Source organism: Kwoniella dendrophila, chromosome 5 (assembly GCF_036810415.1).
Source record: "Kwoniella dendrophila CBS 6074 chromosome 5, complete sequence".
Taxonomy (NCBI): domain Eukaryota; kingdom Fungi; phylum Basidiomycota; class Tremellomycetes; order Tremellales; family Cryptococcaceae; genus Kwoniella; species Kwoniella dendrophila.
Genome location: NC_089480.1, coordinates 1,630,026 through 1,657,003, shown reverse-complemented (window position 1 = coordinate 1,657,003; position 26,978 = coordinate 1,630,026). Strand labels below are relative to the sequence as shown.

The following is a 26,978-nucleotide window of genomic DNA, read 5'->3' as shown; positions in this document are numbered from 1 at the left end:
TCAGAGATTTCATCAAGCACATCAGACATTCTCCTCACCAACCTCGTCCACTGATCATTCTTTACTCTGAGAACTTCCAATTGCAACATCCCGTCTAACATCATTTCATCTAGTTGTACCATAACAGAGAATACCGATCGATTACACCCCTCGAAGAGAGGAATTATGACATTTTATGCATTATGTAACGTATTATGCCATCAGGTCTATATACCTATCGCACTTCTCAGCCTACCAAACCAGCCTTTTCCTTCATCGTCATCTACAGGTATCTGATCGACAGCCATAGGTATACTTTCGACTCTCTCTTCTACCTTTTGTTCCGAGTTTGTCGTAGGTACAGACGATACAACTTCTTCCGTTGTTAATGGTGTGACTGTATCTAATTTCGATTCATTCTGTTGTTGTTCTTGTTCTCGTAATTTACCGATATGAGCTTGAGCAACTTGCATTGTGGATGTTATTGCACCTAATATTGTTCCCATTAAGATTGATCTGATGAACAATGGTCTAGGTAATCGATCTGATTATGGAAGAGGAACATTCCGCGTTAATTGCCATCCTGGTTTGAGTGCCTCATTCCATACGGGGTCTTTTAATGTTTGATCGAGAGGTTGAGATACACTTACATATAGTACCCAGACCTAATCCCATCAAACTACCTGACAAAGCACCATCTTCCCACATTGGACCACCTTTTCGCCAACTGACTCTTTCTTTCGATTCAGAATTTTCCAGTAAAGCCCTTCCACCAGGTGTTGGATCCTGATTACCATTTTGACCAAAGAAACTTTCTCTCAAGAAACCTATACTTTCATCTAACAATACATATAAAGCTGTGGAACCTCCTAAACCTAAAGCATATTTTGAACCTGTTTTGGCTGCTCCGAAAAATACTCGGTAATTACGTGTTTTAGTGTAAAAGTACTGTTTTAGTTAGACATTATGAATATGTTAGCTATACCAATTATATACCATATGATATCAGGAGGATCAATACCTTATGGAATATTAAGAGCAAAAAGATGAGTAGGATATTATGAATGAGCGATCACGTTGAGATTAGGAAAACTTCAACTTACCCATCCCTGCACAGTCTTAGGTTGTCTATGAGCATTCTCAGCTAAAAATCGTAATCTTGATCTATTACCACCTCTAACTAAACCTATCGAAAGACCTATTATGGCTGCTGTAGGGGGTAGGATGAGTAATGAGGTTGGTATAGTAAGGTTTATCCTAGTAGGGTGACTCTTCGGCTGTGATTGATCTATAGATAATGGATTCTGGAAAGAAGAGGATGAAGAAGAAGAGGAGGAAGAGGAAGATTCGGCTAAGTCGGACAGTGACATTCTGATTGGATTACTCTTGTGATTTTTGTACAACAATCAGTCTTTTTAAAAAGAACACCTTCTATGATTTGTATATTACTGTGAAAGTTTTATATTCCTTCTTGATGATTAACATATACTGAGCAGAAACGAACAAAAGAAATGGCCAAAGTTGTTCGACAATATTTCGACTTTTCGTTGAACGAACAACGAGCCGTGCCTGAATCCGATATTAACTATTTATCCCTCCACTATAAACGTCCACTTGAGACCATGTTAAGATCGGATCTCTTCTTTAGTTTTTCATATTCCGCCCGTCCATTTGAGTTGAAGCAAACGATTTATCAACTGATCATGACAATCCGAAAGCGATCAACCTCCTCTTCATTGTCTTCTCTATCACCGCCTCCCTCAACCAGCAAGAAGGTCAAGGTAGATATCGGCAAAAGCAAAAGCAGGACGCGAACGAAAAACGAGCCAACCGATGATTTTCAACAGATTACCTTACCTTTGTTTGTCAATAAATGGAGACGGGAAAATATGGGATTTGGAGGCGATGTATACTATCAGCCAAATGTGAGACTTGCCCTGCAATCACTTAACAGTATGGACATAGATCATTCTGATAATGCTAGATTAGTTTATAGACCCAAAAGAAGCAAAACAATGGTATGATGATCTGTTGGATCTAAATACGTGTAAGCACGACATGTACTGTGGTTTGCGAAATTACTGCTGATACTTTTGTTGTAACGTATAGGGTGTGAGTGATGATTTGGTTGATAGCATGCAAGGATATCATGTGCCGCTTCAACTGAATAATACGCATTGACTAGACCAACCGATGTTGAAGATGTATGGTAGAGAATTCGCCCAATCACGTCAAATAGCCGCGTATTCGACTTGCCCCAATGCAACGCTTTCATATAGCGGAACAACAATTACGATGAATTACCCTTTTCCACCTGTATTAGATAAGATCAGGAAACAGCTAGAAACAGAATTAGGCGTGAAGTTTAATCATTGTATGTTAAATAGATATGATGATGGAAGTGTTTATATTGGGTAGGTTGTCGCGCACACTATCTCAAGGAGTTTTGATACTATTGTGGTTTTTCGGCTGATATACGTTGGGAATTATAGTAAACATTCAGATAATTTGAATAATCTAGTTATAGCTTCTGTGTCATTAGGTGCTAAAAGGAAATTCATCATGTCACCTAGATTACCTGGTAAATCAGGTAAAAATGCTGGTAGGGAAATAACCAAAGAAATGGAGAAGGATCTGAAAGGTAGGAAGAACGTCAGCTGGAGGTGAGTTACCGATTTATCATTGGGATTCCCCAATTGTTCACATGGAATCAACCCTCAAATCGATTTCCTGTAGTCTTGATAATGGTAGTTTGGTAGTTATGCAAGGTAAGTGATCTTGTTTTCTCAACGCGATGAAGGGCTAATATATTTTCGTAATGTACTTATTAGGTAGAACACAAGAGTTCTGGAAGGTATGTCGTTCTATTGACATCCCTGGCATCGGAGTAAAATATTCAATTTGCTCAAAATGTTTAAAGTGGTCCGAACTACATTTTTTGATTCGGATTTGTTGTTATTCCCACAGCACGAAATACCGAAAGAACCCTCGGTCAAAGAAGGTAGAATCAGCTTAACATTCCGACAATTAGTCTAAATCAACGATCGACAAATATTGATCAACAATCATGGTTCTCGGTTTTTCCGTCGAGCTACATGGGCAGAATAAACTATGTATTCGATTGTAGAATAAGTATTCGAAACCCGAGGCGTAGACAAGATATCCTTATTTCCTGTTGGACCAGGCAGAGTGAGCGAAAGTTCTCAAAAATAAGGAAATAGGTGAAAATGGGAACGAAATTATCAATCCGGTACTAATAGTAATCTTCCCGTACCGAAACAATCATTCATAGATGTAACAAGAAAATTCACAAAATGGAATATCCTAAAGCCGTGGCCGAATTGACAAGTATATATATACATGATTGTGTGAGATGTTCGGACGGACCTATCACTTTACCTTAATTTGGAATGTACTTGTTTGCGGTATAATACGGCCCATCTTTTTACCTTGTTGATTGAAGAAGTCGTACTCACATCGTGTTGATATATTTACAGTATTTCTGTTCAAAGGCTTCTGGTACCGCCGGCTGAAAGGAAATTTGTACTGGATTTTTACGTATATTTTCTCATAATTCTCATGTTATCAGCTTTTTCGCCACCACCCCCTTTTACATCAAAGTTCACACGATTTGGTAAAACTTTGGTAAGGAGGGATTTTGTCGTACTTCATTCCATCTGTTTTACCAATTACTTCTCCATCGTAGTTGGTTCTCATGCCGAATAGCGATACTTGGACTCCATTTTGGTCGAAAATTGCATGAGAATTCGTCACGATGCATGTTTGGTCACGATGACATTCACAATCACAGTCACAGTCATAGTCAATATTCTAGCTTTTAACTTCACAGAGCACGAGACATATCTCTTTTGTATTTTGGTCATACGGTCTAATGATTTAATCAAAGCTAAAAGCTTGACGTAGGTTGGTCTCCCGAGCACAGCCATTGACGTAGCGTTCTTCCTACCATTGTAGCAAAAACTCGCCGCTATAGAAAGTTGCCTTGTAAAAACGCGAAAAGGTATTTTTTTGGAAACGTTCAGATTCCTCTTATCAACATGAATGAGGCTCACAACCTTTGACCGGACTTTCGCCGTTTCTTGTGAAATACCTGCTCAAACGAAAATGCAAAATCGCTCACCCTAAAACCAATCCGAAAGTCGTGAACAACCTCTTTTTTTTCGTTGTTTCAATCGCCAGCTGAATTCAATTGATTTGAATTGAATGGAATAGCAATTCGGGGATCCGAAAATCTGGATCTTGAGTGAGGAAATTACGTTAAGTGACATGAGGAATTAGAGTTCTTTTTAGCTTTTTCAGAAAAATAGGGTGAAGGTGAGGATCGATTTAGGTAAAAGAGTGATCAACATGTATTTTTCCCTCATTTTTTCTTCTTTTTTGGTATCTACCATCGAGAGGAAAGTGATTGTTCTGTGATCATCTGTTTAACGTTCTCATAGGTGGAGCATATCTGAATCTACTTGAAACTCGTGATTCTGCAGCACTCTTTCGTAGTGTAGCCTGACTACTTCAGACATCCTTCGCTTTGTGTCGTCAAAACGATGATCTCATAGTTCTTACGGGGAACATGAGTACGCACGTATATGGTTCTATTTTTGAAGTCTTTCTGAGGTAAGATAGATTTTTAAGCTCTTGCGTTAGTTTTATGATTTTTTGTTTTATCATGGCCAACCGGAGTTATGTCTTGTGATTTTTGGGGGTGATAACATAAAAAGTAGTCGTAAGTATACTTTTCACGTACTACTCTGTATGTCCAGATGTCTGTTTTTTTAACTTTTTCATGAAAATAATAGAAACTCGTCCAAAAGTCTGGCATGTATGCAAAAAAGTATCATTTATATATATGTAGATCTGCAATGAATACAACAATCTTTTGTCCATCATCTATACCCTTTCTTCTACCACCGACTTTCTTTCCTAAAGCAGCCAGTTTCCAACAGATCAATTGTATTGATTATAAGAACCAAACAGAGTTCAAATTATACCATAATAATATCATTCTTAACAGTAAATCATTAGTGTTCATTTCCCGCCTAATAGCACCATCAAAGAATTTGTATATTGCATTGCATAGAAAAGTAGACAATTCCTTCAAGTAGAACAACGCCACACTATCTTTCTATTTCATATTTTTATCATCTTTTGGAAGGGTGATCGACAAAACGATTTTTTTCCAAAGAAAATTGTCCGGATAAAGTAAAAAAGTAAAAAAATGGTTTTTGGAGTTTCATATTCTTATGGTAGAAAAACAATATCATCACCATTACCGTCAACTTATTACCCGAAACAACCTGCCTCGCGGTATCCTCCTTCATCTGTTCAGTCAGTGATTACCAAAGATTATAAGTCTGGTAATGCACTTAAGAAGGGATCAGGTAAAAAAACAAGAAAATACGTTAAAAGAGATCAAACACCAAAGATCAATGAAAGAGAATCTTCTTTATATCTACCAAAAACAGAAACAGAAACAGCGGATACATTAGATTTTCAGGTTCAGTTTCAGGTTCAGGATCAAAATAGGATAGAATCCGGTAAGTCTTTACGCTGCTGTGCAGGATAACCTCACTTTCACATGTCCATATCTCAAAAGCGGTTAGATCATATAAAAATCGACTAAGCTTACTTTTCTTCTCATTCCTCCTTGTTAAGCCACAGTTGATTTGCCTATATATCATACATACACATCATCATATACCACTTTACTACCTAGTACACATTCCTTGATATCAGATACATACCATTCAACAGAAACTCATCAACATTCATCTGGATATTCAACTGCCATAGAAGAAGATTCGGATTCGATCATCACTGCCACTAGACCCTTTTCAACTTGTTTAACATACAGTAGTAATTCGTTAGGTCTAGATTTCTTCCCCTCACCACCCGAACATACGTTTGATTTCCCACACCCGTCAGAACAATCAGAAGACGACGAGGATAAATTATTCGCATACATACATTTCAGTGACAACTTTTCAGAATCAGAAGAACAAGACGACGAAAAATACATTTCATCATCCCGTTTTTTATCCGAAACAACAGATACAACATATGTATCAACACCTACAACGTCATATGATTTAAATCATCAAAAGAATACAATAATTTTAGATATAGATTCAGAATTAGATATAGATAAATGGAAATCGCGTCGTAGAACAATATCATTTTCAGTACATAGCCCCATCTTAGGACATTACGCAGAAAAGGATTCGTATACCCATACATACCATCATACAACCGGGAACGGGACCGGGAAATATCATCATCATCAATATCAAGAACAACAAGCATATATCAACAATAATACCAATAAACATACAAAACGTCATTCATTCTATGATACAGATAAGAATTATAGTAATTGGGCAAAAGAGAAATTTTATGCATCCGAAATTGATTTGACTAAACAATCAGCTTCAACATATACTTTACCAGTTTCACCATTAAACCTGGAATCGAAGTCGGACAGATCTCAACAAACCAAGCAGACAAAGAGGAAGCATCTAACAAAAAGGTTTAACAACATACTTGACAAGATGACAATAGTATTAGAAAGTAAAAAGAAGGATAGCTTAGTTGATGATGTTGTGAGTCGACGTCCTTTCATTCTGTTGTTCCTGAATATCCAATCATCACATCCTTTCACTTTATCTTACCATCATCGATCCGTGCCCTGTTGTTGTTTGTTTTTGATGGATATCTGGGCGCTTGGACCGTTTCTTAGCGTTATACAAATGGGTCCGAGTGTATGATGATGCGACAATGCTTTTTGTGACATCAACGTCATTCTCTATTTTTCTTTGCTTCTTCTCTCTCTTTCGATTGTCTATTTACTTTACAGGAATTGACTCAACCTCTGTCCATAACAGGAATACAACGACACAGACGACATGGCCGCTCCTCCACCTATTCCAGCAAGATCAAGGCTTCGTTCTGTGCCTTCGGTGAAAGTACTAAATACCACAACCGTATTTGACGAAACATCAGCTCCATCTCTCCCATCAGGTCCCAGCAACGTGAACGGCATTACCCAGAGAAAATCTTCTCTTTTCCGTTTACCCGTTGATCAACCACTTGATCAAAGCTCACCTTCGACCCCTACGACGATCTCACCCGTTAAATCCTCGCATTCACCTACTTCAGCGGTGGAATCGCCAAGTGCAAATGATACTTCTTTCTCATTTGGCAAGCGAAAAAGCTCCAAAGTAATCGAGAGGGATCCACTCAAGGTTAAAGATGGTGTTCAAGCCAAAGGAAGTAGTAGTGGCGTATATACTCGTGAGTGTGCGATCGTACATCTAAAGCTTTCATGCTAACCTCTCATTATCACGATAGCATCTACATTTCCTGGTGCGCAAAACCCAAGACCTTCTCATTTCCCGTCTCATGTATACACACCAACCAACTTCTCATTATATCCCCAAGCCTCACCAATCTCACCATCGTCCTCATCCACCCATTCATTTTCCTCTTCGCATTCAGACTCTACTGCACCACCCATAACACCTTTATCACCTACCAGTAGAATCTCAAAGGCAGTTTCATCGAATATGAGACGATTTTCTAGTGGAATCGTTTCATTGAAAGATAAAACTTACTCGAATAGCGACAGTAAACATCAACGAGCTATAACCACACCGATGTTAGAGAGTGGAGAGTATCTGTCTACTTCGGGGTCGTTCGAAAGTGATCATTCTAGAGATTCAGGTTCAAGTTGGACATCTTGGCAAGGTCAAGGACAACCTAAATTACCTTCAACAATGTTCAAACATTCTGATTCTGGATATTTCCCACCTATAAACAGTAATGGTGCAGGTTTAGGTGTAGGTTTAGATCGTGATGAAAATCGTGGTAGAAGTAATACAGTTATTATCGAAGCTGCAATGGATCCAATCAATTTCGCTGCGCCGAAATCATTAGGTCCAGGAAGTGGTAGTTTAGCAGGTAAAGGTAAAAGAAAACCTGTACCAAGATTATTGGGTTCCGATGAAGCTTCTGTACCAATTCATGCTATGTAATCTGGATTTCGGTTCTCGTATTGATATTATTTGTAGTTTTTTCGCTTCATCAAGGACAATTGATTTAAACCGGTTCTCTCCCGTATGTCTGTCGTCATTCATTTTATAATTGTATAATTACACTTCTATAATTGGGTTCATACGCTCTTTATTTGTATATCACAAAGGTTTCTTCAAGGGAATATCTGATCGTTTCTCTAAATAGGTTAGATAGAATGTATATATAAGCTATTCTTTAACTAGATGTATAGATATCGATATATGTAACGAGCTGGAAGTCGCCTACGTTGCTGCCTCATGAGACACTTGTTTCATCTCGTCAGATTGTTTACAGACCCTTACGGGATCACCATTGAGAATGACCTTCTGCCATATAAGAAATTGGAAGTAGGAAGAATGACTTGTTTCAGATTACAAACTCGTTAACATAATTGATTATATCCAGAATTAATCCTCTACCTGCACCTTGCAATGTATCCTTCTAAAATTTGATGGTGAACGTTTTGTTATACGACTCTAGGCGTTTGAGAATAGATAAAACCCAATCAGCTACTGTACCCGACAAGCACCCTGATTCCTCTCTATCTTGCTTATATATGTCTGCATGACCTGTATGCAAGCTCACGAGTATGGATGGTAGTATCGAGATGGAAAAGATAAGCTCCGTGGACATTATCAGCATGACAGTGAGTCATTTATCAAGAACAACAATCATGTTAAAGGATGGGCACTTGAAATGCGAATGCAATCTCGATTAAATTTATCTACCTGAAGAAGTCAATCAGTCACAACAAATGCGCTCGTCCATGAAAACGACTGAATGGTGCACAACAAACGGTATACGCTGTTGAAGAACAGAGTTTATCTTAATATCATGTTCTTGGAAAAACACTCCAAACTCCCTTGAATAATATTTGAAATCGCCTTTCAATTCATCATTTTTGACATGCTCTACTAGCCACTAAAGCGGTCTTGATTCCCTTTTTGTCATCAGTCCACCAGGTTAAGAATACGGCTACCAAGAAGAAGATGAAGGCCACGACTAAAATAAATTATTTACGGGTCAGTATCGAATTGTCGAAAAAAACGTGATATCTCAAGATGATAATTACTTGAAGGTAATCTCTGATTATTAGTTTTGTCTACAATTGGACCATCCACTACTTGAGGTATCCAAACTGTACCAAGGGATAGCTAGTTATATGCATCAACAGGATTAGTAGACTGATTTCTTATCGTGGCGGCGATAAAGATTGAAGAGTTGACTTACGACAAGTTGAAAACCGAAATATTTGATTTCAGATCCATTTGGAAATAATTCTGAAAACAGCACCCTAAATAAACAATTCAAAATTGCTGTTGATAAATTAATTAAAATCTGACCTATATAAAATTCCACTCTATCTTTAAATCCAATCGGTGAGTTGGAATTCAAACCGAACATACACCATAAACAAACTATTGTTGGTATTGAATAAAATACTATTGCCCATTGTCGTAAAGTATATTTTAGTCTTGGAAACAATATATAAAATGCAGTCGATCCAATAATTGAAGTTGCTGTTCCAGCTAAAGAATAACATGTGAACTCAACTAAGGATGGTCTGATTATCAAGTTGAATAAATTACCTATAACCCCATGAAAACTGGTAAGTAGGTTACTTGTTTTTGTATCAAGACCGTACTAACCAGTAACAGCTGAAAAAGCGAACAACGAGTCGTTATAGATTGTCCAAGCTAATAGGAATTTAAAGGCTTCGGGATATTTCCACATTCCTTGCCACAAATCTAGGACTAGAATTGAGTTGAACACTATTAGCAAGACTCGTCAATAGTATACACAATGTAGGTATTCGCTCACACGTTCTGAGAGGTATATACAGCCAAGAAGCACCTTCTGATGATTTTGTTTGTTTGGGATCTGGTAAAAATCTCCACGCTGATAAAGCTAATGATATACAGATTCCACCTGCTGCTGTTGACATGTATAAACCAGCATATAAAGAGCTTTGAGCATTGGCATATGATAAACCAATTGTAATTAAATAGAAGATTGTCATTCCGATATTCAATGCGTTATTACCTGATGCACTTATTTTTACTCCTTCTTTTTCTCTTAAACTTCTCAATTGTCTACTTTCTTCTTCATCCAATTCTTCGGTTGTGGGAATTGTATGTGAATTCTGACCAAATTCTAAGTCAGTTTGGTCTTGTTGATTCTCTTGTTCATGTACTTTTGATACAGGTGCAGCAATGTGCATTGTATAAGGAACAAAAATATTTTGCCATGCACCTGCCATAAATCCAATAATACCAAAAGACGTATACAACCCGATCAAAGCTGTATAATTACTTTTCGTATATGTTGTAAGCCCTGCCACAGGTAAAGCGAGAACTCCATATAATACAGTGAACGATATGTACTGTTCACGTTTGAAAGCTAGGTGATTACAGAGAAGCCGTCAGTGTGAGGGCAAATCTCGCGAGATGCGACACCTTTCGTTCTGAATTTTTGAAAGGAAGGATAAAGTCGCTTACGAAGGTAATCACCCCACCCGCAGATCAGTAAAGTCAAAGCTCCACTGACACCGAATATGATTGCATTGAGAAACTACAGAGCATGAAGTTGGAAAACAAGGACACTCGAATCAGTCAAATTATGCAAAGATCATTTGCCACCACGAAATGATACAGGTACTTTTGGAAGACATGGAATGACTTACCAAAAATAGACTAGTCAAGTTGACATCATGAGGGCCGAATGGTACACGACATGGGAGTTCAAGTGATAAACATCCTGATCCAGGTGGCATACCAGGGTTGTGCTAAAAGTCAAGCGTGCCCAACGATTAACGTGAGGCGTTCATAAGCACGTAAGACATATGAGATGACTTACTCCAACAGTGAGATAAGCGATTTGTTGAATTTGATAAGTCATGTATGTACTTGCTGAGCCGAATACAGTACCAATCTATCATGATCCAGTGCGGATGATCAGCTGCTCGAGCTTGGGGGAATAGATCGGACCATAAGACTGCAAAGAGAACTTACACCTAAACAAGTCGCTGAGAAAGCCAAATTATATGTTCTGATTTCTTTTGGCGAGACATCGGGAGCAATAGAAGTGTGATGCTGATTGGTGTGAGATTGAGCTGGAATGCTTTGATCGAGTTTAACATCTTTACCACTGTCTTGTTCAGTCCCAAGATTATTCATACCGTTAATAGCAAGTTCAGGCATAATACTATGGTTTGGATGATCGCCGGTCATTGTCGTTTCCTGTTGGGGAGGCGTTATCTCCTCACAAATATACCGTCTTTAGATAGACTAATAATTCGAAGGTATTAAACGTCCAATCTCGCAATTCAAGAACAAACAAACCTTATGTAATGTAATAATCCCCTGATGCTGTATTTTTATAACATACAATCCATGATACCAATTTTCCGTGAATGGTTGTCACAGAACTGAATGATACTAATTTTCTCGATAAGCTAGCATGTTTAGCTTAAGTTGATCACGTTTGTTGACTGATCAAATAAAATATTATAACCAATTATACTTGAAGTTCACACGTATGAGCCATTTCACAATTTATGCCTCAACGCCACTGTGATTGTCCAAGTACGTAAGTAGAGCTCAAAACCGCTCAGTTTTGGTCAAGTGCCGCACTTTTGAGAATTTTGAATGGAATAAGCCCAATGGCTTTAAGCATCAAACTCTTGCTATACAGGATGGGTATATTGGACTTTTCGCATAGATTGGGCGAAATGATCGATACAAGGGAAATGAATGCAAGGCTGTAACGTATAACCGCCTCGAATTGCCTCTCATGGCGATTGTTAGTGTATATGTACGTGATAGGTAAATATTCATGATGATAATGCTATTGAAAGGTATATTCTATAATTTTACAACTTTGTACAACGAAGTGTTCGGTATCTTATCTGGTGCGTCTACAACATTCCGCATTGAAAACTAGTATATAATACTGTATGTATCTGAGTCTATGTAACAACCTGCAGTATTTTTACAATTTTGTTTGTTCGTTAAATCGTGATCGTCCTTTTTTTTTCCTACTATCTGTTATTTTTCTAATTACATCAAAGTGCTTCAACTCCACTTGTCTGTCTTTCAGACACAATTCATTTAGAACTTCATTCTACCCCTGTTCCACATATCTTCTTCGTATTGATCATTCATTATGGCTTTTTCAACTCGGTCTTCTTCCTCATCGTCCTCATCCATATCAGCATCAATAGAATCTTCATCCATCTCATCATCATCCTCAGTATTGGGGCTGGGAGATCTTGTCTGCTGATGCTGTAAACCGAAACCTTGAGGTGGACGGAATGAGTTGAAAGGTGAGGATTGTGAAGGACCAGTCACTAAGTGATTTTGCCCAGCGTTGTATTGTGAGAAAGCGTTAGGAGCTTGTGAACGTATCTTGGCCCATGGATCGGGATTTGTTTGCGACTGATGATACTGTTGCTGTTCGTATAAGGGAGCGAAAGCATCTGAATCAAAGTTTGAATAAGTCGTCTGAGGTGATGATGGAGTTTGATATTGATTATGTGAGTGAGATTGAGGTATCTGTAATGATGATGAAGCAGTACCAAATCCGTAGGAGGATGTTCTGCGTAATGGTCCACCAGGTCTTGATGTCAATGTAGGAGTAGTTATATTCATCATCAACGATCCAGATAAATCATCTTCCTGGAAAGTACTAAAAGAATTTTGTGACATTGGTGAAGGGAAAGCTTGATTCATCATTGCGTTTTCTGAATAAGAAGCATGATACGAAGAAGGTAATGACATTGGTTTTCTAGATGAAGAAGTTGATCGTGATGGTGGTATTGGTCTAAATGCTACATTAGTTGATGCATGCATAGGTAATGTAGGTCTAACCATATTCTGTGCCAAGTATTCCTATGTACGTCGAACGATACGATTAGCACAGAGACGAGATTACGAAGCGAATATAGATAATCGAGGATAGTCCAGAAAGCGTGAGAAAAAGAGAAGAAATAGTACTAACCTGTAGTGCCTTGAGATCAGGATTTACATGCATAGAACCTCCAAGTGAAGCTATTAAATCATCCATCGTTGCTGTAACAGTAGTCATAACAATTGATTCTAAAGGATTGAAGGGGGTCTGTTTGCTATTGTGAGGATAATGGACAAAAACAATTTGTGAAGCTGAATGAATAGATATTTATTCTATTAAAATGATGCGGAACGGATAACGGATTAATCGGTCTATCTACTAGCTCGAATTATTTCTGAATATTGTGGTGGTGATAGGTTATCTTTATGAAAGGTAATAAGCGGTAAACTGTAGATAAGGTTTCCAACTAAGGGTTATTGAATAGATGAGATCGTCTGTTTAGGATAGTCGATCGGTTGAATGAGGACCGGTAAAGAGATAAGGTGTGATAGAGGACGTTGAAGTGATGTGATTTGGAGCGATAAAAAGCAATAGGGTGAAAAGTTCTCTTTCTTGTGCGATCTGATTTCCTCTTGCTGGGTGATCTTTTATGATGTGATGATTTTTTTTTTCTAATATTAGGCCGATGATAGTCGGAGTCCCTATGCGGGTTGTGGGGAACTTTTTCGTACTAAGATAGTCTGTAGAGTTTAGGAGATATCAAGCGATGTGACGATGGTGGCTTCTTGATAATGCTTTTAGGCTCAAAAGGGAGTACGTAAATGCTAAAAGTTGAAGTCAAGGTGTTTGCTTTTCAAACGATATATATAAAGATAAAATGAAAGTGCAACAATGATAATAACAACAACAAACAAATTTGATGCATATTGAATCTTTCAACAAAAGCAAATACCCTTTACCCCATTCTGGTACAATTGTGGGTCCCTCTAAAACTCCCGACATGTTCGCGATAGCACACCAACAAGAAAAATAACTTATGGTCTTATCGGTATATTTCTAAAAAAGTCATACCGGCTCTGCCGTCTTATACACAAATGCTAATAAGAGAATTTACAGTATAAGGTTTAATACCAGCTTATCATTGCACTTTATTCCATCCTCCGCGCCGGAAAGAAGAGATCCACCAGATCCACCCAGTGGTTTTGGTCCACCAACATTTTGAAGATAAAAGGAAGCACGTTTTGGTATGAATTATTATGGTGGATGTACGGTTCCGGTTCCATTTTCACCGGATAAAGAAGGCAAAGAAAAAATGATTTGACCCACCTTGGAGGCCGATAGTCCTATCAATAGTTTCATCTAACATTGGTCTGTTCCATGGTTCCCCGAGAGAGCTCTCTTTTCCTGCCTTTTACCATTACGCTAAATTGAATATGATTCCAGTAGTACCGCTAGCCTCCTTTTTAACGTAGCAACAAAGTGGCGAAAAGAGGGAAAAAGGGTTGATGGTATTCCGGGGGCCCTCACCAAGCAACAAGATCCATCACAGCGGACCGAGATGCTATACTTGTTGATACGGTCCGAATTCTTCATCTGTATGGTATCAAAGGCGAGAAGTTCAGGGTTTTAGGGGTTTCCAAAAAGGTTCGAAGCGGCAATTACAATTCCTCAGCGGGGTAAATCCCGCTTAAATGGAGATTTTTAACTCTTTTTTGAACGGTGGGTAAGACGGTTAATTTATTCGTTACGCTCAGAATGCCAGCTTAGCTGACGGAATCTCACCGATGTGAGAGAATCAAACACAACCTGCTAATTAGACCTGCTTGTCTAAGATGACTACGGCCAGTGATCTCTGCTAAGAAGGGTAGAAACAACGCTTTTACAGCGCAAAACACTTGTGAGAGAGATCGCGTGAAGCGAGATCAACATCTCCGGTAACTCCGTTCCAAAATGGGGATTGTCTATTCATCACAGATTCGACGCTAAACGTTTTTATAAGAGACTAAGGCTTTCTGACATCATTATTCCTTCAAATTGTATGGCGACAATACAACTTATATAAATAGCTGGAATCCTGCCGACAGATCTACGCTAAAGGATATTACGATATTAACACAAAATGCGGATCTCCGTTTTCTCGGATTGGGAGTCATAGGAATTCAAAAGGTCCTCTTTACGGTCGTAAGGTATACCGTCTGTCGCTTAGACCAACACACTCAAAAGAGTTATAAATAACACGGAAAAGGTGAATAACCCATCTTGACTTCAATCGGGTTTGTGGCGTTTTCTTGGTCATCCGTATAGTAGAATCATCATACGTAAGCAACATAATGGAAGAAGGTTGTTTTACAATTATGGGAACTGGTATTATTTCTAAATTTGTCCGTTGCGACAGATCTTCTGATGTTCTCCTGAACATGAGCAGATGTTTCTTGCAGTGTTCGCTTTTAGAACAAGACATACAGACAGACTTGTTTCATTTCATACTTGATTGTCCAACTTGCTACATTTTTTTTTTTTCGATGTTACACGTTATGCGGAACAACTATGCGTACAGAATACAACCGCGTCAAGATCATTCAACCCCTTGCAATGATCATAACAATCCCTTTCATCGCATCGAGTCAACATGAACCCCTTCCTTTTGTTCTGCGTTGATGATCGCCATCATCTCTTTGATGCTCTCAGAGCCTTTCTCGGATGGACAAGCTTTGACTATATGCTGATGGCACGGTGGGTTGCTATTCGCATCAAGTCGACAACCCAAGTATATCCTCATATAGATTACTCTGTATGACGCATTCATAACGTACAGGGCTTAACCCTTAAGCATATGTTTCCAACCACGCCGATTCCACGCGTTTAACCTATCTTTCTTCGTTAATTTAATCGTTTTGATTTTCCTATTCGTACCTTTCTCTCACTCGTTTCGTATCCCCCTTTTCGTACTCTGTAATTTTCTCACTCTGCTTTTGCTTCAAATTTCAAGATCATCGACGTATAGCCAGATCATTGCTCAGACTTGCATCTGGTATGCTCTTAAGCTCTTGGCTTAAATCGGCAACTGAAGCAAGAGAACTGTCAAGGTGATAAAATTTGGTAATGCGTGCCTTTATCAATTACTTCAAAAAACGTTAAATGGCCATAGCTTGAGCTTGGGTAATCGATCTTTGAAAGCAAACGGTTCAGTCTAGATCCTTTGACCTCAATCTCAAAAACTAGAAAAGATCGCTGGGACGTATCTTCTCAACAAAATCTTATTGTTGTATTTTTAAAAAAAGGTGAGTCGAAGAATTCATAAGCTTCACTTGTAAATTGTGAATTATGCTGATCAAGTTAAACCATTATTCAACGACATATTCAGTGTCAAGTGAAAATGTTGAAACATCTAGTCACACTCCTTATAATAGCTACGGCCACCCTTGCTACACCTCTTCAACCATCCTTCTCATCATGTCTGTCGTCTTATTCACCTGTAGCGGCCGGCCAGAATCGAATGAACATCACGAACGTATATGCGGAAATCGTTTCGGCGGTTGAAGCGAAACAACTAGGACTAGCAGGAGATGGACATAAGGTATTACGGATGGATCTGATAGGTGTGGTAGGATCTGAGGTATCGGGATATGATAACGATACGAATAAATTGGGTAAGTTCCGTTTTGTCATTCGTTCGTTGAAGGATTATCTAATCATCGGACCACAACCATTTAGCAACATTATTCACCAACACAAAAGCAGCCACATGGAATGTCTATCAATCAACATCATGGTTGTGCAATTCTGTATTTCCATCTGATCCATTACCTCAACCATATTATCCATATAATACAACATATTGTCCTGTACCAGCAGGGAATTTTGCGATCAATGTTACAATACCATTATATAACTCATATGCTTTGACAACGTTACAGACTGAAATTAGAATCGTTGATACCACTCTGGAAGCAGCAAACTTAGCTTGTATCGATATCAAAGTTTCTCCATATAATAGAAAAGGATGGTATTATAAGTTCTTCTTGTGGTTACCAGTCTCTTTAGCAATTGGTTTTTGGCTCGTTAGCTGGAGCGCAAGATTTCTCACTGGTTGGATCGTAGGCAGTGGTATGGCAGAGTACAATCAAAAAGAGTCTTCAGCATTGAAAATGGCGGGAATGAATAACACGAATGGTGGTCCATCGAAGAAAGATCTAAGATTGAGAAAATGGGGTACAATGATTATTAGTGGTTTATCTGGAGAAAGACTGTCTGTCAGTGGTGGTTTGTTGAGGTTTGGTAAGTCGTCTACATACTTTATCGTTACGGTTTGCTAATGGCTAAACCCAACCAGCGACACCAACCTTGAAGGATATCATATTCCATATTCAGTTCTGCACCATGCTGGGAATGATAGCCGTCAACTGGCCTGAATTTGCTTACCCCATCTTCGCTCGAGGTGCTTGGGCAGATTTAGTCTGGAACACGACTCTTATTCAAGGCTCCGATGCCATGAACAAACGTGTCAACACGTATCCCACCAACTATACACCCTCGTCATCCTTTGCGACACAAATGAGTGATGCTCAGTACCCACTCTATCTCAATCCATCAACATCCAATCTTCTCTTCAACAACCATAACTCTGCTCATGGCATGGAATCTTTCGCGACAGCTGTTGGCTTACGTCCGCAAGATCTGTTCGGTACCTGTTTAGCTATTTTCTTACTCATTGCAGCTGCGATAATGACAATCAGTTTTGTTATATGGTTTTTGCACGGTCTTTCCGAATATCTTTCAAGTGATTCATCGTCCGCAAAATCCCACGGTAGTCCCGGACCGAAAAGAGCAAGTTTAGGGAGTAGTCCGAGGGGAAGCTATGGAGGCAAAGAAGCATATGATCCAAGAAGTCCAGGATTATGGTCTGATGAGCCAAATTCTTTACCCACAAGAGCATCATTAGCTCAACATGCTAAAACCAACTCGCCTTCCCCTCTAAGAAGACTGTGGTTTAGGTTCAGATTTAGAGGTGAAGCAGGTGCTTTCCATTCCGCCGCTTTATACGGTAATCTTATCAGGTTGATACTTCTTTTTCACCTACCCATAACTGCTTTCTCAATATATCAGCTCACCCTGGGTAGCAGAGCAAGTATCGTTTCAAGAGTTTTTGCAGCTTTTGCTTTCGCTTTCATCTCAGTAATCATACCAGCTTTCATCCTCTATAAAATATCCAAAACTCCAAGCGGTAAATTATACGACGCGACTAGAACTCTGCTTTCTCTTGGGCCGATGTATAACATATATGTGGAGGAGAAGCAGATGTACAGGGTAGTGCCTCTCACAGCAAGTTTAGTGATAGGTATAGTGGTTGGAGCAGGACAGAAAAGTGGTATAGCCCAAGCGATCATAGTGATTATAGTGGAACTAGCGATGTTGATCGTTCCCGGTGTTTGGTATCCTTGGGGTGAAGGTGCCAGTATGGGTGCTTCAAATGCCTTCCTAGGGATGTTGAGACTTTGTTCAGCTGTATTGGTCATGCTGCTGAGTCCACCTGTAAGTGGCACCTGATTGCTTGTCCTGCAATATCTAAATCTTGACATTTTGTAGATCAACTTAAACACCCCGACCAATGACTGGATGGCGTATGCTGTCTTCATCCTTCAAGCCATAACATTCATCTTCTTCCTTCTCATGCTAATCACCAAGATCATCGAAGGAACTGTTCGATTGATTGGGGGCGTACATTTTGATGAATCAACTTCACCTTTGGATGGAGGAATCTTCGCTGCAATTATGGACCTTGACTGTCTTAACGGAGTCAGAGGTGGAAAAGCTGCCGCTAGAAAACGACGAAAGAAAGGTTCCAAACAACTTCAAAGAAACGTCTCAGCAGCTGGATCTTTGACTACCCAAATGATGCTCGACAGACACTCACAAGGTGTACCCAGAGCACCTGTGCCGGGATCAGAAGTTTCAACACCATTCCTAACACCGGGTTATCCTGCTATACCCATGCAGAACTCCAATGGAAGTTATTTCCCCGGTTATGCGCCACCTTTAGGCCCGCCTCCACCAGAACCTGAAAGATTAAGTTCAGAATCAAGGTCAGCTGAAGGACACGGCGATGCCATCATGGATGCTTGGAGGCCATCTCCTATCAGACAGACCAATCCAGGCTACGCTCCTCCCGGCGCATACGTTCCTTCTGCTGGTTCACCAGTCAGAGATATATATGGACAACAACCCATCATCACCCCTCAGAACGGTTCGACACCTCAAAGGAGTTTCTCAGTCGTTAGAGGTGGAAGAGCAGATTTCCAGAATCCTTATGAAGTTTTAGCTGGACCTGCATCTCCACCGGCACTTGGCAATGAGCCAAGAAGAAACTCCGCTCTTAGCGCTTATTCTGGACAAAGCACACCTCAAATCAGAGTGGCTCAAATCTCACAAAGACCAATGTCACCGCCTCACAACAGACAACAATCGTCTACAGCTGTGATCGAATTAGCTACTCCATTAGGGTCACCCTCCAGCTCGGCTCCTCCTCACGCTCCAAGATATTCTCCCAATGCCACATCTGGTCCATCTCGCCAACCACCATCTACAGCTCCGCCACAAGGTATGAGACCCAACAACGTTGGATTGAAACCACCTGCATTAGCTATACCAAAACGAAGATCATTGAACGATTTAAAGAATGATCCGTCACCTGATAGTCAATACTCATCATCTACAGTGAAGAAGCATAAAAAGAATAAATCGTCAGGAGGATGGTTTACAAAATCAAATTCCAAGGGTAAATCGCAATCTGATGAATCCGACCAAGATGAAATATCAGATGATGAACCTGGACCGTCGAAACGTAAATCAAAATCTCAAGATAAACAGCGCAGGAAATCACATTTACCTGGAACTGAAGGGTTTAGAGAACCATTACCATTTGAAGATGTACCTTTAAGTCCTGAATTGAATGATCCCACTAGTCCAAAAACCACACCAACAGGTGGATTTAAATTGTTCGGTAAAAAGAAAAAAATATCACAGCTAGACGAAGAAATTGCATCACAAGCTAGAGACGAAAATAAAGCTAGAAAAGCCGCTTTAGCTGCTGAATCTGGTGCATTATTCGCTGGTGTTGAAGCTCCCTCTTCGACATCACCAAATGGTAAAAAAGCTTTCGTTGTTAAAAGACCAGGTTTATCACCTATGAATTCACCCAGTTCAGTTAATTCATCTTCTTCAAATTATGCACAACCAAGCTCCACGTTTAAAGTCAAAAGAATCAATCAACCTTTACCTACACCGCAACCACAATCCATCAGTAGAAACAATAATAATAATGGCTACGAACAACCGCATATAGTAAATTCAGTTCACCCAAGTCCAAATTTAGGAACGAATACAACAGGTAGTTTAAGTGGTCATACGATATCACAAAATGTTACACCTGGAAGTATAAATAGTAATTTACCTTCTGGATCATCATCATCAAATGGAAATGGAGAAAATGGATCAAAAGGATTTAGAGTTATAAGACCACCTAAATTTAATATTTCGAATAAATCTTCACCAAAACAAGAAGACTCATCTTCTATAATCTCACAAACACCTATAATGTCATCTAACATTAGTTCGAATGATAATCATACTGGATATCCACCAAGTGCTTTTGTACCCATCTCTTCGCCAACAGCACAAAATAGATTAAGTGCCGATAGCTCAACATCAAATAACAATACTGCTCTATCACCAGGAAGACCAGCTAGAGATCCTAGAAGGTTAAGTGGGGAGATTAGACGTGGTTAAGGATGTAAGGTAGGAGTATTAAAAGGAATCAAACGATGAGGATGAAGTGGGAACTTAAACACATATAATCATTTTAAACGGACAACTCTCACAATATTTTGCTTCTTTATCGTATCTTATTAGCATAGAGACTTCATCATCATAGTTTTTCCATCACATCATATATAATTTACGTTCGGTTATGAATGCATATTTTCACAATACGGCATGAAAGAACATCATCTGTTTGAGAATAACCTCTGCTTTGCTTGTTATTGATTGCCCTCTTGTTCAAAGCACAAGAGACACTCCTTGGCTGATTAATGGATACCGTTATCCTTGAAACTGGGTCTGGCGATCCAGGCACTACGAAAAGCAAAGTCAGAATTATGCAATATGTGATGAAGGAAATGCTTTGACATACTCCCAGTATTTACCAACTACAGGATCAATATTATGACCACCTGTGTATTCTTGTAATTTTGGAATAGCTACTGAAGCTGGAGATCCAGGTTCGACACCTGTATTGGTGATTGTTCTTGAAAGCCAAGTAATAATGTGATCTAGTAAAATGAGTAAATTGCAAAGTTTAGCACACATACGTATATATACAGAAAGAGAGGGCGGGATCAAAACTTACAATCAATTTCAGAAGGTTCCTCACCACCTGCAAAAGGTCCACCATTCTTTTGTAAAGCTTGAGTTACAACACCTCTTAATGCGATTCCGACAGATTTCCAAAGATTTTTACCTTGTGAATAATGAGCTTGTTTTGTTGCTTCCTATAAACAGCATCATAGATTAAACGCAATTCGGCTATCTAACACCCACATGACAAACCAAGGATCACAAATTCACTTACATCAGGTTCAGTAATATAGAAATTTAATAATTGTTGATTATCAGCTTTCTTCTTGGTGAGGAAATCTTTAAATTCGGCTGGAGGGTTCTCAGCGAGTCTAGTAATCAAATTGAGTAGCTTATTAGCTTGGCGTTTGAGTTATTCCACAAGACCAAATACACTTACTTATCCAAAGCTTTTTGTCTACCTTCCAAAAATCCTTTAGGTAATCCGTTTACTTTGGCTTTTCTATCTTCATCATTGATTGCGAAAAGTAATGTTGCATTTGGATCATGAGCTGAAGCGTGAATCTGACGAGGCAGTCATCGTTAGTAACAAAATCTTGAGCAGGTTAAAACTTGAGCAACTTACCTCTTCAATTATACTTGTACTGGTGTGGGCATCAACTCTGGGTGGATGAGGAGCAAGCTTGACAATTTGACTAACGGCAGACTATCAATCCAAATAGAAAGATGTCAGAGATGTATATCAGCCACCTTCTTTCTTTAACTGATAATATTTGCACTCACAATTGAATCTTGGTATTTTTCTCCTTTGGCGATTAAAGTAGGTACTGTACCAGCTGGGTTGATTTTAAGATACTCAGGCTCAAAGTTTTTACCCTAATCCATTGTAAAGACATTCACTGTTATTTATTCTGAATCATAGCATATACCTAGACCAGTAATAAGAACTCACTTCAGCAAGATTGATTGAAACCCATTCAACATCTTTATCCTTTTTGAATCCAGTTTCAGATAATGCAATCTTTGGTGCATTTGCCCAACATGACCCGGCAAATTCGTAGAGGGCTATGATGATGAATCGACAGTCGTGTTAATCATTACTGGCTCCCGCATACTACCCTCTGGCCGTGAGCACATCCAATATGGAAGCTTCAAGTGTGACTGCTATCCCAAGGAGGCGCATTCTGAAGAAGAGATTTAGGCAAACTTACTGATTTTTTCAGAGGACATGATGGATTGGCTACTTGTTCGTTATAGGTGTGGTTTCCGTCTAAGAGGTAGACTTGTTATCTGCTTAGTTACAAAGAAACTGAAAGAAAGACCCATATGAAGTTGCTATAGTTGACCAAGTGTGAGAAGCAGGTTGCTTGCAGTTAGTGGTGATCACCCATACGCACGTCATGCAGGCAATAATTAACTGTGTCTGTACCCGGTGAATGATTACCTCATAACTGGAGACATAACCGATATATATCATCCCACATCTCGTTCCTGATGGACACCACATCTCGATTGCTTCCATACTCCAGAAAATTCCCCTTACCAAATGTATACGCAGAGCTAGTTATACAACCTTCAACCTACTTCCCCTTACATCTATATGCATTTGACAAGGTGCCAAGCGTCTCAAGCTGGCGAGCATGCAACGGCTAAATGCATATCGAGCAGGTGATTAGTATGAGCCCGTTGTTAGAAGGGGGAATAGGCGATAACGAAGATTCAAAGAGAGAATCAACAAGCACGTGTAAACCGCGTGTCGCAGAAGGTCCTGAAATATAAATATAAATTAAAGCTAAAGGTTCCGTTGTAAGGCCAACTAGAAAATGGAGAATGTCATCATCATCGTACGGTTTAGAGAGATTTCCATAATTTCTCAAGACTTCCTTCCATTCTCCTTACTAAACGGTATAGACAATCCAACATATTTTTGTATACATAACATATATCTGTCTATCGAGTAAGGCCAGTGATCTCCGACTATTCTCTAACTGCTCTTATACTTCAAGAGACTATTCAGTCAAGTACAACCACAATCGGCGAGAACAATTTTGGATAAATCACAAAGGAAAAAAAACGAAGTTTAGAATTCAACATGAAGTTGATAAACAAACATATTGAAAAGGATGGATCTGTACGTTATCTTTTATCTGGATTAGACTGTCGAATGTAGTAAATGAACCTGATGCTCCGATTCTAGGGTTATGTGACCCTTCGTCCAGAAGATGATGAAGATATGTGGCATGTATATAATCTGATATCGGAGGTGAGTGAGATGTTTACATCCTTCGTTTGGATTGCCCATACCCTGATACAAACATAATAGGGAGACCACGTCAGAGCTTTAGCTGTTCGAAGAGTACAGACAGTTTCATCAACAGGATCATCCGATTCATATCGAGTTAAAACTAATTTAACTTTAGAAGTTACAAAGACAACATTTAGTTCAGCTGCATCATCATCATCAACACAAAGTAATGGAAGTGGATTATCAAAAAATAATTCAGAACCTACAGCATCATTACAAATTAGTGGGAAAGTAATTGAAGAAAATGAATTTGTTAAATTAGGTTCTTATCATACATTAGATTTAGAAGCTAACAGAGATTTTAGATTATCAAAATTAACTGGATGGGATTCAATTGCATTAGAAAGAATTCAAGAATCAACACAAGAAGGTAGAGGTGCAGAAATTGGTGCAATTGTTTGTGGAAATGAAGGTAATGCAACTTTATGTTTATTATCTGAACATATGACAATAGTTAAACAAAGAATTGATTGTTCAATACCAAGAAAAAGAAAAGGTGGCACTTCATCACATGAAAAAGCTTTAGAAAATTATTTAAAAACTGTTTATGAATCTATATTAAGATTAATTCCATTTCAAGATTTAAAAGCTATCGTAATTGCTTCACCAGGTTTTACAAAAGATACTTTATATGATTATATTTTCCAACAAGCTAATTTAACTTCGAATAAACCTTTATTACAATCAAGATCAAAATGGATTAAAGTTCATTCAAATACTTCACATGTACATGGTTTAGTTGAAGCTTTAAGAGCACCAGAAGTAGCTAAAATGTTGTCAGGTGCTAAATTTGCCAGAGAAGGTGTGGGGTTAGACAAGTGAGTGGAATCGCATCGTTGTATTCAGATTCAAATAACTCGGCTGTAGTGCTAACTCTCACCCTGTGCTCCAGATTCCATAAAATGCTTGCCACAGATGAACTTCGAGCTTGGTATGGACCTGAACATGTCGCATTAGCCGTTGATAGAGGTGCCGTAGGGACATTATTGATATCAGATGATCTATTCAGGTGAGTTATTCTCTTGTTTCAGTCGAAAATCAATCACTTAGGCACTGCAATCCAATCTAACGCCGATTTGTCTTTGTTTGTTTTAGATCTTCCGACCCAGTCAAGCGAAACCATTATGTTGAGATGGTGGAAGCGGTTAGAGCCAGGGGAGGAGAAGCATTAATTTTCTCATCGATGCACGAGTCAGGTCAACAGCTAAACTTGTTAACTGGAATAGCGGCTATTTTGACTTATCCATTAGACATCGAAGTTGTCGAAATGGAAGAGAGAGAAGAGAAAGAAAGGTTAGAAAAGGAGAAGAATGGGAATGAGCCTAATGAGGATGAGGAATAGAAGCGTTCAAAGGAAGGTTTATATAGGCTCGGTTGCCAAACTATTCTACATTATAATCGATAAACTCGCATATGCATTGATCTAATCTTGAAGTTAAACTCTGCTCCGTCTTCGAAATCATAAAAAAGCTTCACAACGAATTTTTAAGAGATCTAAACTTGAAATATCGTTGCGGCTTTCCATAATTTCCCCATAATTCTTCATATGCAAAACCGGCTGCTTCACTGATAGGCTATCCGTTGACTATCACACTGAGAGGAGTTAGATAAACATGACCGCAGGCAAAGAAAGGAGAAAAGATCGAATGCAAGCTTTACCCGTAGATAGCAATAATGGAAATGGTAGAAAATGCTATAGCATCACGTTATAAACCATAAAAAAAGTACTGCAACCCGATAAATCCTTTATATATAGATACAAGAACTCATCCTAACTCCCTTACTAAATAAATCTAGTATTGACCTTCAGCAGCTGGTTGAGCTTCTTGAGGTTGTTGGGCTTGAGCAGGAGGTGGGATAGCTTGAACTTGAGGTTCTTTGTGTTCTGATCTGATTTCGATTGAACCTTCTGGTTTTGGTCTGTAGTGAGAGATATTATCGTCAATATCTGGTCACGTATAAAATTAGAGATATGAAAGAAGATACTTACTCAACCATGTTGATAACATCAGGTAAGTTTTTGGATGGACCTTGTCTTCCTTCTGGGTCGAATGGTTTCATGATCTTAACTTTGATACCTAATACACCTTGTCTCAATAAGACGTGTCTGACGGCGTAATCAATGTAATCGGCGGCAGGTTGACCAGAGTGAACCATGAAACCATCGGTGAATTTCATTGATTTAGCTCTGGCAGCTCTAAGTTTACCAGATACAACAACTTCACAACCTTTAGCACCTGATTCCATAACGAATCTGAGGACACCGTAACAGGCTCTGTAAAAGGGTAGAAGGATTAGCGATTATCACCAAGCTATTAGATATGTACATCAACTTACCTTCTCATGGCAAGACCACCGAGTAATTTGTATCTTAAAGATTCAGCTTGAGCAACGGCAGAAAGACCTCTGAATTGAACTTTTTCAGCGTATAATTCTAAAGAGTTTTCTGGGAATTTGAATCTTTTTTCAACTAAAGCTTTTAATTCTCTAATTCTTCTACCTTTTTCACCTAAAACATCTTGAGTGTGAGTGGCTCTGATGATAATTTCAGTTCTGGCGTGAGTAACTCTGACTTCACATCCTGAGTAACCCTCTTCAGCGAGTTCTCGAGTGCTATTTATAGTGAATTTAGGATTGGTTGTTCGGCAATGAATATATGATTATTGGTGTAATGTGATGTCGAGATCGATCGAAGGTGATTAGATGAAAGAATGAGATGTGAATCCAGTCAGCATACAATAACAACGACACATCCTGCTTCTTCCATTATCCAATACTACTGTGTTCCATACAATATCCACCTTGTCGAAAATCTATTCCCGATCCATACTGTCTCATTGATAAAAGTCAAAAACCATACTCACAAGAACTCGTTGAGCTCAGCTTGGAAGACACCGTCAGCGACGAACTTTCTCTTTTTTGAGATTTGTTGAGATGAAGCCATTTTGATGTTTTTGAGGGATGAAGAAAAGGTAAAAGCCTAACTCGAAGTTAAAGCAGTTAAAGATGATGAAAAGAGTGTATGGGGTAGTGAGCAAGCAAGCAAAGCACCAAAGCAGAGGCAAATGCAAAACGAGTGAATGGAGAGTGAATAGTCAACGACACTCACTGTACAACCGTTGCATTCAAAAAATCCCTCGATCTTGTCAAAAAAGACTTGAGTTTCTTCTCGGAGTTTGAACTGTGTAATCGGAATTATTGTGTGGCTCAGCAGTGTGACGGAATCAGTTTCACTTGTCTTTGTTGTGATTATCAGGCTCATTTATCGTTACTACCTCTTTTGATCAGTCGCGTGTTTTGATGTTTGATCGTTACGTTTTGACGTTTATGCCATTAATATTCAGGCTACAGCTACAGGTGAAATTGACATGCTTGAAAGGTCATTTATCATTACCGTATTGATAGACTG

General features: G+C 39.0%; 9 protein-coding genes across 9 annotated transcripts; 4 read left to right on the top strand and 5 right to left on the bottom strand.

The window, feature by feature from the left end:
• Positions 1-206: 206 nt before the first annotated feature.
• Positions 207-1,349, bottom strand: L201_004443 (uncharacterized protein; the record flags this gene model as incomplete). The annotated part of the gene is made up of 3 exons (XM_066220185.1): positions 207-523; positions 630-927; positions 1,083-1,349. The coding sequence occupies 3 exons, from the start codon at positions 1,347-1,349 to the stop codon at positions 207-209; spliced, it is 882 nt and encodes a 293-aa protein (XP_066076282.1).
• A 333-nt stretch (positions 1,350-1,682) lies between these two features.
• L201_004442 (uncharacterized protein) lies at positions 1,683-3,015 on the top strand (the record flags this gene model as incomplete). Its single annotated transcript, XM_066220184.1, has 7 exons — positions 1,683-1,904; positions 1,969-2,026; positions 2,165-2,393; positions 2,472-2,642; positions 2,716-2,747; positions 2,811-2,833; positions 2,947-3,015. The coding sequence occupies 7 exons, from the start codon at positions 1,683-1,685 to the stop codon at positions 3,013-3,015; spliced, it is 804 nt and encodes a 267-aa protein (XP_066076281.1).
• A 2,197-nt stretch (positions 3,016-5,212) lies between these two features.
• Positions 5,213-8,024, top strand: L201_004441 (uncharacterized protein; the record flags this gene model as incomplete). The annotated part of the gene is made up of 4 exons (XM_066220183.1): positions 5,213-5,531; positions 5,650-6,593; positions 6,876-7,284; positions 7,342-8,024. 4 exons carry the CDS (start codon positions 5,213-5,215, stop codon positions 8,022-8,024), a joined length of 2,355 nt encoding a protein of 784 aa, XP_066076280.1.
• A 935-nt stretch (positions 8,025-8,959) lies between these two features.
• On the bottom strand, positions 8,960-11,294 carry L201_004440 (uncharacterized protein; the record flags this gene model as incomplete). The annotated part of the gene is made up of 9 exons (XM_066220182.1): positions 8,960-9,066; positions 9,137-9,218; positions 9,295-9,653; positions 9,714-9,818; positions 9,886-10,464; positions 10,563-10,635; positions 10,748-10,849; positions 10,921-10,995; positions 11,076-11,294. 9 exons carry the CDS (start codon positions 11,292-11,294, stop codon positions 8,960-8,962), a joined length of 1,701 nt encoding a protein of 566 aa, XP_066076279.1.
• An 879-nt stretch (positions 11,295-12,173) lies between these two features.
• On the bottom strand, positions 12,174-13,149 carry L201_004439 (uncharacterized protein; the record flags this gene model as incomplete). The annotated part of the gene is made up of 2 exons (XM_066220181.1): positions 12,174-12,953; positions 13,063-13,149. 2 exons carry the CDS (start codon positions 13,147-13,149, stop codon positions 12,174-12,176), a joined length of 867 nt encoding a protein of 288 aa, XP_066076278.1.
• Positions 13,150-16,288: 3,139 nt separating this feature from the next.
• L201_004438 (uncharacterized protein) lies at positions 16,289-20,697 on the top strand (the record flags this gene model as incomplete). The annotated part of the gene is made up of 4 exons (XM_066220180.1): positions 16,289-16,562; positions 16,627-17,190; positions 17,246-18,444; positions 18,499-20,697. 4 exons carry the CDS (start codon positions 16,289-16,291, stop codon positions 20,695-20,697), a joined length of 4,236 nt encoding a protein of 1,411 aa, XP_066076277.1.
• Positions 20,698-20,996: 299 nt separating this feature from the next.
• Positions 20,997-22,494, bottom strand: L201_004437 (uncharacterized protein; the record flags this gene model as incomplete). The annotated part of the gene is made up of 9 exons (XM_066220179.1): positions 20,997-21,042; positions 21,101-21,239; positions 21,317-21,458; positions 21,539-21,635; positions 21,704-21,828; positions 21,890-21,970; positions 22,048-22,140; positions 22,217-22,329; positions 22,476-22,494. The coding sequence occupies 9 exons, from the start codon at positions 22,492-22,494 to the stop codon at positions 20,997-20,999; spliced, it is 855 nt and encodes a 284-aa protein (XP_066076276.1).
• Positions 22,495-23,356: 862 nt separating this feature from the next.
• Positions 23,357-24,911, top strand: L201_004436 (mRNA surveillance protein pelota; the record flags this gene model as incomplete). The annotated part of the gene is made up of 5 exons (XM_066220178.1): positions 23,357-23,395; positions 23,462-23,527; positions 23,588-24,387; positions 24,462-24,578; positions 24,665-24,911. 5 exons carry the CDS (start codon positions 23,357-23,359, stop codon positions 24,909-24,911), a joined length of 1,269 nt encoding a protein of 422 aa, XP_066076275.1.
• A 451-nt stretch (positions 24,912-25,362) lies between these two features.
• L201_004435 (40S ribosomal protein S3) lies at positions 25,363-26,513 on the bottom strand (the record flags this gene model as incomplete). The annotated part of the gene is made up of 4 exons (XM_066220177.1): positions 25,363-25,489; positions 25,560-25,844; positions 25,907-26,182; positions 26,434-26,513. The coding sequence occupies 4 exons, from the start codon at positions 26,511-26,513 to the stop codon at positions 25,363-25,365; spliced, it is 768 nt and encodes a 255-aa protein (XP_066076274.1).
• Positions 26,514-26,978: the final 465 nt, after the last annotated feature.